A 15747-nucleotide genomic window follows, 5' to 3' on the forward strand; every position below is an offset into this window, starting at 1 on the left:
CGATTGTGGTGAATGAAGTAAGGACAAAGTGAGTTTGGCTTGTGGAAGTTGACGAAGATGTTGAAGAGGTTTTGGCATCCCATGACCAAGAACTGATAGATGAAGAGCTGATGCAATTGGAAGAGGAAAGGATAGCAATCGAAACCAAATGCAGTAGCGAAAGTGAAGTTGTCCAGGAACTGAACATGAGGCGACTGTGTGAGATTTTCGCTGCAATGATAAAGTACGACTTTAATTTTGAAAGGGTACATTGGTTTATTGCAGGATGGTTTGAGTGCTTACAAAGAACTGTATGATAGAACAATGCGCGAGGCTAAGCTGTCAAGCAAGCCTTCTGCATCAGCCACTGCAGACGACGAACCTCGACCTTTGACATCGAAGCAGGCAGACATAGAAGAAGATTACCTGCCTGCCCTGATCAACGATGAGGTGACACCCCAGTGTCCCACCACCCCAACCCCCGGGCCCCGGACAGATACCAATTCGCGGAGAATGCAGCAGTAGCTGGAACGCACTCAGCACATCTTTAAGAAAAAAAGCCGAAATAAACAAGCTAATTAATTAGGTGCCGCCCGGCATGTGAATGTCGGCCCAGATCAGAGGTGATTGCCGATTGCGTCGGCTCTGATCTGGGCCGACATGTACGTGCCAGGTGGCACCTAATTAATTAGCTTTGTTGTTTTGGCTTTTTTCTTAAAGATGTGCTGAGTGCATTCTAGCCACCGCTGGACTGCTGCATTCTTCGCGGATCGGTATCGGTTCACTGCCCGGAGGGTGGGGGCCACTGCACCATCCAAACTCCGATGACTCAGCCTAACACACCATCATCAGTGTGCTCGATGTCTTCATGATTCCCGTGAGTGATACTACACTGTACATACATTATTTCTACTTTATATCGGCTGTGTATTTTTACGTGTTATTTGGTATGATTTGGCAGCTTCATAGCTTAAAGGGTACTGGAGAGCGCTTGCGTGAGATTTTCACTACAGAGAACAGTGCGCAATGATTATGGAAAAGTATTTCTACTTTATATAGACTGTGTATTCATCATATCAATCCTGCTTTTACTATATGTTACTGTTATTTTAGGTTTTGTGTGTTATTTGGCATGATTTGGTAGGTTATTTTTGGGTCTGCGAATGTTCACAAATTTTTCCCATATAAATTAATGATAATTGCTTCTTCGCTTTACGACATTCCGGCTTACGAACCATTTCATAGGAACACTGTACCTTCGGATGGCGGGGGAAACCTGTATAGCTATTTCAGCAACAAATCCTGAATGTATAATACAAAACTTTGCTTATGTTTGTGCATTGTTTATTTTGTGTGTTGCCTAATATATTTGTGTAGCATTAAGGGATTTGTGTATAAAGCAATCATAATGAAAATTTAATGTCAAAGGCTTTAGCCTTTATTTGATGAAACAAAACCAAGACATCTTGTAAAGTTCCATTTACTGAATTGTACTGTGGACGGATACCCTTGCATATCAATTCATCCAACATGTCAGTTTCAGAATTAACCCCAAGAGGTTGCACATGCTGAATATAGAAAATAAAAATAGAAAATTTTAGAAGTATTTAGCAGGATTGGCAACATTTATATGGGGAAACAGTTAAGTCATCAACCTGAGACATTATTTGGAACTCTTTCCACAAATACTGTTTGTCCTGCCCAGAATTCACAGCATCGGCTTTTTATTTCAAAGTTAATGTATCTGCTTTCAGATCATGAGTCAGTTCATTTTGAAGCCTTGACATTTTCATGATTTACATAGTTCATACATATTCCACTCTAATACCATACATTTCCTTCTCATTCATCCCTTTTTCAACAATAGTTAATTGTTAATACAGACAGTATATCTCTTTTCTCAAATTCAATGTTCAGTTGTGGCTGTGGTATTCATAGTTTTCATTACTTCCACCATGGCCATACTGTAGTTACAGTGTGTATCATCTGTAAAATGTAGTTACTTGCCTAGGTTACTTTGATTGCAGCTTAAAAACTTAAAAGTTTAAACTGCCAATAAAAACAATGGCAACAGATGTATGGAAAGACCAACATTCTCCTCCAAATTGTTTTCCATCCTAACTTGGAAATGTGCCATTGGTTCATTGTCAGAAGACCTAAATACTTATAACCTCTCAATGCTTGGTGAATGTACCTTAGTTAAAGACTGGGGTTCGTAGCACCACAGGACTTCTTTGACTAGGTGGACTGAACCATATTCAGGAATTCGTCTTGGGATCTCAATGAATATGCCTCAGTCGTCACCACTTGGATAAATGTGTGTCTTCAAGGACTGTCTCCCAAATCAGAAGTCCTGGATGAACCAGGAGATTCAAAGACTGCTGAGAGCTAGACGTGTGACATTTAAGACTGGCGACGTAATACTCTACTAGAAGTCCAGGTACAACTTATATATAGAAGAACATCCCCAGAGTGAAAAAGAAAATTCCTTGTGAATTTCGAAACACAATCAGACACACAGCTATGGAGGGTTTGCATGCTTTAGCTTCTTCTAAGATGAAATTTAATTGCATAAATGACAGTGATCCTTCATTCCCCAATGAGCTCAACACTTTTAAAGCAAACTTTGAAAGAGAATATAACACAATGCCTGTGCAGATCCTCACAGCACCTGGTGACTTTATGATCTCTGACTCAAAGGCTAACGTCAGAACATCTTTCAAGAGGGTGAACCCTTGCATGGCATCAGGCCTCAACGGTTATCTGGCAGGGTACTGAAAATTGTGCTGACTATCTGGCTCACGTGTTCAATGACATTTTCAATACCTCACTGTTTCAACCAGGAGTTCCCACCTACTTCAGAAGGGCATCAGTGTGGCGAGGTCAAACAGGGTGAGCTACACCTCAAAAATATCACCTGGTAGCACTCACATCTACTGTGCTCAAGTGTATTGAGAGGTTTGTTATAGGTAGAAATAACTCCTGTCTGAACAAGGACCTACACCCGCTCAGTTTGTCTACTGCTACAGCAGGTCTACAGTACCTGCAATCTCACTGGCTCTCCACTGGGCTTTGGAGCGCCTAGACAACAGCAATACAAACATCCAGGCTGATGTTCATCAATTGCAACTCAGAATTTAATGCCATCATCTCCTCAGTACTAATCAACAAGCTTCAAAACCTTGGCCTTTGTAACTCCCTCTGTAAGTGGAAACTTAACCTGAAGTTTCTTAATCAGAAAAAGCTTCTAAAGCTCGCCATCAGATTTCTGAACAATCCATGAACAGTACTTCATTTTTCCTCTTTTGCACTGTTTATTTTTGTCATTTAGAATAATTTTTATATCTTGCATTTTACTGCTTCAGTAAAGCACTAAAAGTCTCAACATATGTCAGTGATCATAAATCTGATTCACAAGAAGAATTGCAAATTTTTAGAAAATGGCTCACCACTATCTTCTCAGGAGCAATTAATGTGTGCTGACACCACCAGTTAATATTTGAGACACTTCCATTTCAAAACAAAAAGGGAATAACAAAACAATTTGCTGGAGGAACTCTGGGTCAAGCAGCATTTGTGGGAGGAAAAGAATTGTCACTTTTTCAGGTTGAAACCCTGCATTTGATTCCAATACGTGCAATCTCTTGTGTCTTCAAGCAAGAAGGGAGATTCTAGTCACAGTTTTTGCAGAAACAAAATTCAATAGATTCAGTTAGATTTTTATTAAGATGGCTTGTATTAACATGAAGTATCTGTGTTAAGAATCAAATTTGTACACTTTTAATATGAAAAGAACTTTACTTAAAAATACATTATGCGAGTAGAGTAGCATAGTAGTCAGACTGCTGAGCAAGTAACCCGAGCTCTAGCTATTGATCATAAACACAAATCTCACCTTAACTGTGGAATTCAAAAGAGTAATTAATCACGGAAACTAAAATTTCAGTAACACTAATTATGAAACAGGTAAGCTAATGTCTTTCAGAGAGGGAAATTTGGCCACTTTTTCTGTGCTTTCTTGATACAGGACTAACTAGGGTTGAAAGATTAAATATTGGCATTAATCACGCTCACATCACATGAATGGAAAAACTTCATAATTTTTATTTTTCTTGTCTAATTTGCAGTCTGTTCCAACACCACCATATTTTCTAATAATATTATTCAACTGTTAGATGTTTGGAATTGTATCATTTGTGATGTCAGAAGACTAAGAGCTGCACCCTTCTTTCTGGACCTGAAATTTGCCAAGTAACCGTTTATGATCTAAAACCAGTTTGTAGCCGTGGACAATATGTTGACCTATCTAAACGTTTCTGAGCAGCAGCCAGTTGCCAATTCGGGCTTCTACTTACTCCAGTTAGTGCTTGCTCATTTTTCCCGAACAAAATGCCTATTGATAACTCTGCTTCAGCAAAAAAAAATGTATATGGTTTGGGGTGTACAGTATGTGTATTCACAGCAAGAAGTCAATTTTACAGCTAACAACGTTTTATTAAACTCATAAACAAATCCTTTGGCCCACCTGATCTATAGCATTTGGACTGACTCTACACTAAAGTCGTCCCATTTTTATTCTGGCATCCCCACTAATTTCTCCTTCCCTCTCCGATTACCCATATATGCTTGGGGCAATTTTACAGTTGTCTATTATCCCACCAACTTTTTTCCAAGATCTAAAATTAATAAGCAAGTGTATGATAAATGAATTAAAGACATTCAAAGCATTAAACTACAGTAAAACTTGTTTTTAAATTGCTTCTTTTTCTCTTAATCTGGAGTCTTCATTGAAATTGGTGTTTCTAATCAACCACAGATCTAACCAGCATAATGCTGGGGTATTCAGCCTGATTGTGCTTTGACACTGAACTCTCATGGAGTCCAATGATGGTGCAAGATTTCATTTTTTGGTTTGGTCTTGTAAATTATGTGCCTTTCTGAGAAACCCTATTCCAATATTTAGTTAGTTGATACAAGATTTGATTGTACAGCTGTGTATGGCAGTTTTTACGATGTCAACCTCTGTTGTGATAGACTATTGCATATGGGCTTCTCTCAGTCTGAGGGGGAAATGTGACTGAGGAATTTTACACAAAATAAGTATGACTCTTTGGGAAGTGTGCAATATTGTAAGAACAAGCTTTTAATTTAGCACTAATTGTTTTGTGCGCCATCAGGAAAAAGTAATCTTTTTCTCTTACCTGTCTCAGTTGATAATTTGTTGCTCCTTTTGAGTTATACAGTTCCTTTTGCTTCTTTCTTCCTTTACTTTCTGCTCTCTTTTTACTATTCCTTGTTCTTATTGTTCCTTCATTCCTTCTGCTCTTATTCCCAGCTTCTCCCACGCCTCACCACCTGAATTCCCACTACTACTGTTTCCACATCTCCTTCCACTTCCATTAGTTTCCCCTATCTTCTGACTTAACTGATCCTTCTCTAATTACAGGAAAATCTTGGCCATTGTGACTTTGCATCATTAATGTTGTTTGACCCCAGTAGAAGGAAAGATGAAAATTCCCCTCTCCAAATGGAATGAAGAGATAACTCATTGTGCTCCTATTATAAAAATCTGGGCCACACTTCTTTGCAATGTTAGTTTATCTAACTTCAGGAAAGGTAGAAAGAGGGAGCACGAACCGATCCTTATAGAGGGATCAGAAGTGGAGAGAGTGAGGAATTTCAAGTTCCTGGGTGTCAGTATCTCTGAGGACCTAACCTGGTTGCAACGTATTGATGCAGCTGTAAAGAAGGCAAAGAAGCAGTCATATTTCATTAGGGGTTTGAGGAGATTTGATTTGTCACCTAAAATGCTCAAACTTCTACAGATGTACTGTGGAGAGCATTCTGACTGGCTGCATCACCATCTGGTATGGGGAGGGCTACTGCACAAGATCAAAGTAAGTTGCAGAAACTTATAAAATTAGTCATCTCCATCATGGGTACTAACCTCTGTAGTATCCAAGACAGCTTCAAGGTATGGTGCCTTAGGAAGGTAGCGTCCATCATTAAGGACCCCCACCTCCCAGGACATACCCTCTTCTCATTGTTACCGTCAGGAAGGAGGTACAGAAGCTTGAGTGATTCAGGAACGCACTCAGTGATTCAGGAGCAGCTTCTTTCCTTCTGCCATGTGTTTTCTAAATGGACATTGAAACCCATTAACACTACCTCACTACTGTTTTGCTATTTTTTTGCACTATTTAACTTAACCATTTGATAGATGTGTATTTACTGTATTCAGTGTTTTTCATATTTGTCATGTATTGCATTGTACTGCTGATGTAAAGTTAACAAATTCCACGACTTGTACCAGCGATATTAAACCTGATTCTGATTCTCTGTTCTACCATTCTCTTCTAAGCACCTCATCATTCCCAACATTTACCTCAACTTCCATTCGCTCCTTTGCCCTAAATAATCACACCCCCTTATCTTCTTTTCTCTGACCTTATCCTCTTGCAAGTGGTTAGGATTGATGCAGAGGTTGTGCAGGTTGACTTTCTTTTGGATATGTGACTGACCATTATAGTTTGCTTATGATGAACTCACCCAGCAGTATGAACTGATAGGAAACACTGTCTGTTCCATGCTTTCTCACTTCGAGTTATTTATGAAATCAATAAATTTCATAATTTCATAAATAAGGATTGCTGTTGAACATTGTTAAATCAAAAAAATTATGTTTTTCTTTCAGCCCACCAGAAGTCTGTGGAAGGAAGTGGATTCACACTGGGATGTAGTACATGCTGAACGATTAAGCCTTCTTGAGAATGTGTGTAAAAATACTTCTATAAGGAATCTGACCCATTCTTCTATCACACATTTTGTCTTGGACCGTATATTTGTGTGTGATAAACATAAAATCCTATTCTGTCAAACTCCAAAAGTTGGCAATACACAGTGGAAGAAAGTTCTTATTGTTTTAAACGGTAATTATGGAGTTTTGTGAAATACTTAACATATTTAGATATATTTAAGTTTTTACTAACAACAAAGTAAGTTTAATTTTCTGAGGCAACTTTATTTATTCAGTTTGTAGTACCCCAAAGAGCATTTCATCCTTTTTGCTAAAAGGCCATTCTAAAATGAAGATTTTTGTGTTGTTTATAGAATGTGCATGAGTTAAAAGCAGAATCTTTATTCCGAAACAAATAATATATGGTGCAACACATACAAAATGCTGGAGGAACTCAGCAGGCCAGGCAGCATCTATGGAAAAGCGTACAGATGAGATTTCAGGATGAAACTCTTCATCAGGACTGGAAAAAAAGATGAGTCAGAGTAAGAAAGTGGGGATAAGGGAGGAAGAGCTACAAGGTGATAGGTGAAACCGGGATGGTAGAGGGTGAAGTAAAGAGCTGGGAAGTTGATTGGTGAAAGAGATAGTCTTGGAGAAGGGGGAATCTGATGGGAGAGCACAGAATAGAAGAAAGGGAAGGGGAGGAGCATCATAACAGAAGGCTATAGACTGACATGTTGGAATGGGAAGTGGAACTAAAATGGGTGGCCGCTGGGAGATCCTACTTTTTCTGGCAGACGGAGCGTAGGTGCTTGGTGAAGTGGTCTCCCAATCTACATCAAGTCTTCCCGATATACAAGAGGCCACATCGGGAGCCTTGAATACAGTAGATTACCACAACAAACTCACAAATGAAGTGTCGCCTCACTTGGAAGCAGTTTGGGGCCCTGAGTGGTAGTGAGCTTGAAGGTGCAGCTTGAAGCTTTGTATCTTTTTGACTGTACGGCTTAGAAATTAGGATGCTCCAGATGCTACATCCTGAATTGAGAGTGAAGAGGCAGAGATGTGGTGCCGTGCACTTGGAAAAGGTTGTAATAGGGTTGTCAATCACACATGCCAAAAATATTAAGATTGCAAATTTATATAATTAAATAAGGATCCTGAATTTGTTATAGACCAACTTTTGGATGTGGGGCTAACCTGTGTAGTTTACCCAATGATGAGCTCGCCCAGTGGTGTTAACTGACCGAAAGTAGGTATCTCAATGTAATACTGATAATTAACAATAATTTTTTAAGAGAGATCAATTTCTGAAAGTAAATGAGAATAATTATGAGAATAACAGTTCCTATCCTCCTTGGTTGACACTGAAGTAGCCTGGAACATCACTTATATCAGGTTGGATCGACCAGTCACAAATATACCCTGAATATAGATGTACTTTAAAATCAGAAGGCGGCCTAGGAACTTGCGTTCCAAGCAATAGCTGGAATTGGCATGCAAATGTAGACAGAAAACTTACAGACCAAAGCAGACAACAGGAATTCTGCAGATGCTGGAAATTCAAGCAACACACATCAAAGTTGCTGGTGAACGCAGCAGGCCAGGCAGCATCTCTAGGAAGAGGTACAGTCGACGATTCAGGCCGAGACCCTTCGTCAGGACCAAAGCAGTATTGTTTCATCACTGTGAAATCTATCTGCTGTAGCTGGGCTTCTTGTATTGACAAAATATGACCATAACTAAGCTCCATTTCCATCAGTCAACCCAAACTGTGTGACAATGATTTGATATATGCCTCTATGCTTTGTATTGCCTGGAGTGCTTTGCAAAAGAAACTGGGGCAACATTTTGCAAGTGTTTTCTCATGTACAGTGGGCCATCTACATTGTTATAAATGCCCATCGGAGAACAGTGAACTTTGGATGGGAAGGGGTGGAAAAGTGGTGAGCTGGTGAGGAATATAGTGAAAGTTGTAGAATTGGGTGGAGAAATAGCACATAGAGTTTAATCTGGACAACTATAAGATGGTGTGGCTTTAGCGAAGTCAATGTGAGACTGAAATATGCAGTAAACAGCAGTGAGAATTGGTGTACAGAGGAATCTGAGGTGTAATTCTATGGCTCTCTGACAGCATGCTTACCTTTACTGGTTAGCAAGACATGTTGCAGCTGTATAAAACTTTGGTTAGGCAACACTTGGAGTATTCCCTGCTGTTTTGGTTGTCACATGAAGGAGGATGCAAAGGCTGCAGAAAAGATGTAGCCTGCATTGGGCATCAGAAGCTGGGCAGTGGCCTGATAGAAGTATATAAAATTGTAAGAGGCAGAAACAGAATAAACAGACTTTTTCCTGGAATGGAAATCTCAAATACTAGAGAGTGTTTTAATGAGAAGGAGGGAGGGTTTAAAAGAGTTGATCTCTCTCTGCGCAGAAAAAGATGCCCAAAATGCAATAATAGGGAGATGGTAGAAGCAAGCAGGTATGATAGCGATTTTTAAGACATGCATGAACAGGCAGGGAACCAAAGGATACAGACCGATGAGGTCAGTCAGATCGGTATGATGGTTGGCAGAAACCTGTGGACTGAAGAGCCTGCTCCTGGGCAGACTGCATTCTGTGCTCTAAATGAAAGCTGCAGCTTCGAAAACTTTGTAACACACTGCAAAATTGGGAAGGGCACCAATGATCTTCTTAAGAGTGTAGCCATATTAGTTTTCCAAATATGTTATGAAAGAATACTCAGTTTTGTATGCAGATAGGGTTCCTTAAGGACTTGTGTGCCACAGCCACTGAGTAACAGTACAAGGGTTAACTTTCTTGTACTGTTTTGAGCCTGATGTTGCTGTCAGTAGAGAAGGAATGCACTACAGTATACCTAACTGCAGTTGTGACCATAGCATCTCAACTGGAAATGTGATATTAAAAAGGAATGTGAACAGGTAGGAATTTAGGCCTGTTATTGCTTGAGAGGATTTCAGGCAGGTCTTCCATAGACTCAAGGCCACTTCAGAAATATTCTTGTATTCTTGTATTTGACCTCCCAAAATATACCACCCAGGCCTTCTGTTTAAATTCCAATCACTTTTGCATTGCAGCTGACAAATTGAACAGTATGTAGGAGTGAATCAGAAGCCTTTGTCATTACTAGCCCTCAGATTCAAGCTGATGATTGTTTGCAAAGCTGTTGCAGCTGACGGGGAGATTTCCTCATAGCATTCTTTGTAGATATCATTCTGAAGTTAACTGCTTAATCCATGCTATTTCAAATGCCTTATATGAAAGCTTTCAGCAATTTTAGCTTTTTCAGCCTTTTCTGTTTTCTGCAATATTTCATAAGCTTACTGGGAGAAAATAAGGGAATTTAAGAACATAGATAGGAATAAGAATTGGATGTTCCTGTCTTTCAAGCCTGCACAACCATTCAAAACAATCACAGTTCACCCTCTGCTTTATTGTTTCCTGCTAGCTCTGCTTTCAGGTGTGAGTGTTTTTATTCAATATTCATGGCTTTATTCATTGTACATACTGCTCTCTCCACTGGACTAATTAAGAGAAATCAATTGATTGGTGTAACTTAAAACAAAATAATCCAAAGAAGAAATAGTCATCCAATTTCCTAATGCTTTGTTCCTTTTTGTGAGCTTAATTATGAAAATTCTCCTTTAACAAGATACAAAAGATTTTGGAAATTTGATAAATTGTTTAAAATATTCTAAAATGTACTTTTCACTTTATATAATTTCGGGTTTTATTTTCTTTTAAAGCCATCTTAATACCGACAAGCCTTATGGACTGAGGTCAGACTTGCTTGTCAACAAATCTCTTCTGATTCAACTGTGCCAAACATTTAAGTTTTGACATGTCTCTTTACTGAGATCAAGGCCTTGTAATGTAGGCATAAAGAACAAATTGGTTAGGTCACTTTTGGCTGATTTCATTCTTTTAGGATTGACAAGATTAAGGTAAAAACATTCTGTCTGGAAGGGGGAAGAAGCTGTTTCTTGAAGGACCAACATTATATATTGGCAGGCCTGTCTCCACCCATCTACTCCGTTGTCAGTACCTTCAGAGCAGATTTCTCCATTGCTTTTCATTAGTTCCAGCTAAACTACATCCTGCCATTCACATTCACTTTCACTTTCTGCTTATCCTGCTTTCTGTCTGTCTCGGCTCATCATAACCTAGAATGCCAAGTACATTGACAAGTACAAGTAAACTACAATAGCTATATTTACATTTGCATCATTACACTGAAAGTTGAGGCAAATCATGAGGATGCATTGGGCCAAATGTTTTTCTTTTCTTTTTGCTGTAAATGTTGAATTATACTTAATGTAACTGTTTAGGAACAACATTCCTGTACATGTTTAGAGTTAGGATTACTAAATTTTGCAAGGGGATTTAATTTAATATTTTTCCCAGTACAGGAGAATTTAAGTCCATTGAAGACATCCCTGAGCCTTTGATCCATAATCATGAAAAGAATGGCCTACCTCGCTTATCATCATACAGTGCCCCCGAAGTAACAAAAAGGTTAGAGAAAACATTTTTAGTGTTTTTGCACAAATGTATCCTATTGAAGTTATCCATTTGACTTTCTATTAAATATAGTAAAACACTTTACTACTGGATCACAGCTATAAGGTCCATACATTCCTTGGATACTGATAGAATTATATTTCTTTGGTGTTGTTTCTTTCAGATTGAATACGTACTTCAAATTCTTCATTGTTAGGGATCCATTCGAAAGGCTTATTTCTGCATTCAAAGACAAGTTTCTAAAGAATCCTCGATTTGAGCCATGGTATAAATTTAAAATTGCTCCAGCAATTATTCAAAAGTATAGGAGGAATCGAACAGAGACTAAAGGACTCCAATTTGATGATTTTATTCGCTACTTGGGTGATCCTAACCACAAGTGGCTTGATGTTAAAATAGGAGAACCCATTATCCATTGGGCTACTTATGTTGAGCTTTGTGCACCTTGTGAAATCAAGTATGATATCATAGGACATCATGAAACACTGGAAAAAGATGCTCCATACATCATAAAGAAAGCAGGAATAAATAATTTGGTGTCCTATCCCCAAATCCCACCTGGTATTACAAAGTACAATAGAACTAAGGTTGAGCAATATTTTACTGGAATCAGCAAGCGAGATATAAAACGTCTTGCTGCTCGTTTCCAAGGAGATTTCAAACTTTTTGGTTATGCAGAGCCTGATTTTTTGCTAAATTGACATTACCTAAGTATTGTACCAGCTCTGTGGTAGTACAGTGCATATTTATATTTCTTTAGGGTTTTTTTTGTCATAATTTAATTTTATCACCAGCAGAGGTCAATGGAATCTCTTAGTTTAATCCATGCATGTTTGCAGGCACAACATGATTTTTAGAAGTAGATAAGTAATTAGTTTGATGCATGGAACCCAACAGAACAACATTATATGCCGCTAAAATTTAATGGAAGTATTTCCATAGACAAAAACAGTAATTGTCAATTCAATTGATCAGTTGTAAGATACTTCTGTACAGATCCCAATGCTGTATTGTCTGTCACTTTTCAGTCACAAATATTAAACAAATATCTTAATTAAAATTAGATGTAAATATTGCTGCTTAGAAACTCTTAATACAAAAGATAAGTATAATTTGAACATTTAAATTTGTAATATTCATTTGCAAATACATCCAACTGTCAGTTTTATTAATTGATCCATTTTCTGAACTTGTTTCAACTCTTTCCACCTTCAGTTACCTCCATTCACTAATCATAGGCAGGGACTAAACTAATTTAGGGAGTCAAAAGATTATTTTGATTTTGTTGCAATTTAGTTCCCCCCCATCCATGAAATACCCTGTATATGTAGTGATGATATTGATACAACCTGCTCAAACATGCAGCAAACAATTCTGAAATAATTAAACAATACTGGAGCATCGACTAACCTGATCCACTAAGCTACTGTTAATTCAGAACTTTTAAGTTCACGAACTGATAAATGTACTGTACAATTATAAAGATTAACTTTACAAAATGGATTTTTATTTTATAAAGCTATTTAAGAGTACTTGAATTTCTGTGCATCACAATTCCAGTATGCTAGCTCATCTTTATTAAATAACCATTTGAGGAACTGTCCACAAATGCATTAAAGTGGTTCCATAAATTGCATACAGAATTTTGGTTTAACCTCTCAAATGACAGGGTATAGCATTTTTCTTCTGAAAGTGCATTATTTTTGTATCCATAAAGTAACATATTAAAATACATGATTGTATCAAACTTTCTGTGACAGAAACTGCTAACCCATCCCGTTAACTTTGAGTCTCTTCATCCGTGTTTCAGTGTTTGAGCTGCCTTCTTTCATTTGCCACTTCCTGAAGTCTACTTCAGTAATTCTAGCAAGTCTTGCATCTTCTATCTGTCATCTTCCACTTTCCAAAAACTTAAACTCAATTAATCTCTACTACAAATTTCTTGCCCCAAATCAAAAACAATTTGGTCATCACCTTTCTCCAATTTAAAATTAAATTCTCATTTTCTGTTCAAATACATTTGATTTCAACTTTTCTTAATTGTCTGATATTTGTGCCTTTTGTTCTACAATTGAATGCATTAGCTAGATACTGAGGTTTGTATATAAACTTTGTCTTTCTTTAGTCCAAGAAAATTAGCCTTAGAATCCAAGCCTTTGATTAATGTACTTGACAGAATTCCCATTAAATTGTTTCAAATACAAGCAATTTTTGTTATAAAGTGAAGGTTTGTTCTGTTGAAGTAACCTAAAGAAGATGGGGATACACTAAACGTGTTCAGGGACTCATTAGAAATGTTCAAGTTTTAAGTCAAGACCTCCTGTTGGATATTATTTGTACATTGAGTTGCCTATTATTTGTGCATTGACAGAAATAATTTCAATATTAGGATTTAATTGCATTGTATTTAAACATATTTTTGATGTTAAGTACAGGTATTAGTCTTCCAGAATTTTCTTAATGCAACATGTCGAAAGTGACATTCACACAGAAAACTATGTTAGTATTCAAGATTTTGATGAATCAGACTGAGATAATTATCTGGAGTGGAAAATTATAAAATAAGAAATGAAAGCTATAATTCTAATTCTGAAAATATTCAAAAAGAAAAAATTTAAAGATGCTGGAAACATTCAGTAGGGCATGATTTTGCTATCCATCATGCATATTGTATTGACTATTACTGCTCCTTTGGTTGCCACCTTGCTCCTATCTGTGGAATAATTATTTCCGTCCTTTTATTCAAGTTTGATGTGAAACAACTTTTGAATGAATAGAGAGATCAGTGAAAACCTTCAAAAAGTTTGAACTTGATCCATTTAGTAATGTGCACAGGTGCTTTGGTGCTTATTCTATAATCAATTTTAAGTAGCAAATAAACATTAGACAAGATTTATGAAATATAGTTTCTCCAATAACCAATTTTATATTACCAAATGCAAATATTGAATAATTGAGGCTATATATAGTACTTAAGATTTTAGTCCTTAGCTCCTGTAAAATTTATGACAGTTAAAGATCCTTTTACTTTAGGGTATTCACATTTGCATTCATTTCAAAAATATACTTGATCAAAGGAATGTATTTCTTATCTGAATTGTTTTCTGTACATGTGATGTATTAATTTTTTCTTCATTTAGTTGGTTCTTCTTTATACAAGTTCTGGATTAAACATTTTGGAACACCTGTCTGGTTTAATGCTAATTATTCATTCCATTAGTTATTGCACTAATTCTTCTGATTTGATTGTAATTCTCAATTTTGAGATTTAGTACTGTCTAATAAATGCCTACTGAAACTTGGTCTATGACTTAATCTGTGGCCTGTCCTTATAGACTTATAGACTGCAGCACAATGAATAAATATTTGCACATTTCCAATAATAAAGTAACAAACCTGAATAATATTCAAATAAATCATCCAACAGTATAATTTACTTGGAAGTCTAAAATATGTCAGAGTTTATTTTCATTTAAGTATCTCTTCATAATTTCTTGTTTTTCAAAAATTATACTCTTTGCAGAATCCACCATCTTCATAAGTCCCCTGTAAACTTATTTTAACAATGTAACTTTTATCACCTTGCTAACTTACCATTAACAGGTGTTTCATACCTGTTAGCAGAAATCAAAGTATCCTATACACAACTGCCCCCCCACCCATTCTTGTGATCAAAAGATTTAGCAGCTTCATACCTTGCAATATCTCTCAAATTTTTCCAAAATGATAAGAGATCTGGGGTAACATTTTATGGTAATATTCAATCTGGATTTGTGGAAAAGGTGAGTTAGCATTGCTGTCAAAATGTCAGTGCTTTGAATCTGACTAATTGGCTAATCTGGCTACGTCCACACTAGACCAGATAATTTTGAAAACGCTGGTTTCGCGTAAAAACGATAGGCGTCCACACCAGGCATTTTTGAAAATACCTCTGTCCACATTAAAAGGGGTATTTAGGCAAATCTCCTCCTACTGGCCATGCGCAGGGCACATCCTACAGAAAACAAGCGAAGAGGAAACGGTATACTTGGTGCGCATTTGTCCAGTTACAGACTAGAAAAAATTTAAAAGGAAATTGCCAAATGACAGACAGCTGTTGGCTCTCGCTCAGGAGGAATTAAAACTAAAAAAACAAATGCTGGAGCGTATGGAGGCAACCGACTGTGAGTTCACAGACAGTATGACCCGGCTGATGATGAACATTGAAAAACTGATCAACTCTGTTGCAGAGGGATTTGCAATGATGAGGAATATGATGGCTCCCTCCCAGTACCTTTCACCGCCACAATGCCAGCCTTACAGCCACTACAATAGCTACACATACGGACACACAGACCCCCGGGTGGCCCCACCAACATCTTCCCCACTCCCACAGACGGGTCACCTTGAAAACATTTCCTACAGCCGTAGTCTCTTCACCAATGAAAGGATGACAGGTTTTTAAAACCTCCGGTTACCCGGTACACATTACAACACCCAACGGGCGT

General features: G+C 37.5%; 1 protein-coding gene across 3 annotated transcripts in view; it reads left to right on the forward strand.

Annotated features, from left to right (window-relative positions):
* The window catches only part of chst10 (carbohydrate sulfotransferase 10), a 31740-nt gene extending 17182 nt beyond the window's left edge, over positions 1-14558 (forward strand). For all 3 annotated transcript variants that reach the window (XM_072263269.1, XM_072263268.1, XM_072263270.1), the window contains exons 4-6: positions 6674-6908; positions 11149-11254; positions 11424-14558. In XM_072263269.1, coding sequence (XP_072119370.1) covers positions 6674-6908; positions 11149-11254; positions 11424-11961 — 879 coding nt within the window. In that variant the 3' untranslated portion in view covers positions 11962-14558. The remainder of the gene's footprint in view (positions 1-6673; positions 6909-11148; positions 11255-11423) is intronic.
* Positions 14559-15747: the final 1189 nt, after the last annotated feature.

The sequence above is a fragment of the Mobula birostris genome, chromosome 7 (genome assembly GCF_030028105.1).
Source record: "Mobula birostris isolate sMobBir1 chromosome 7, sMobBir1.hap1, whole genome shotgun sequence".
Lineage (NCBI taxonomy): Eukaryota > Metazoa > Chordata > Chondrichthyes > Myliobatiformes > Myliobatidae > Mobula > Mobula birostris.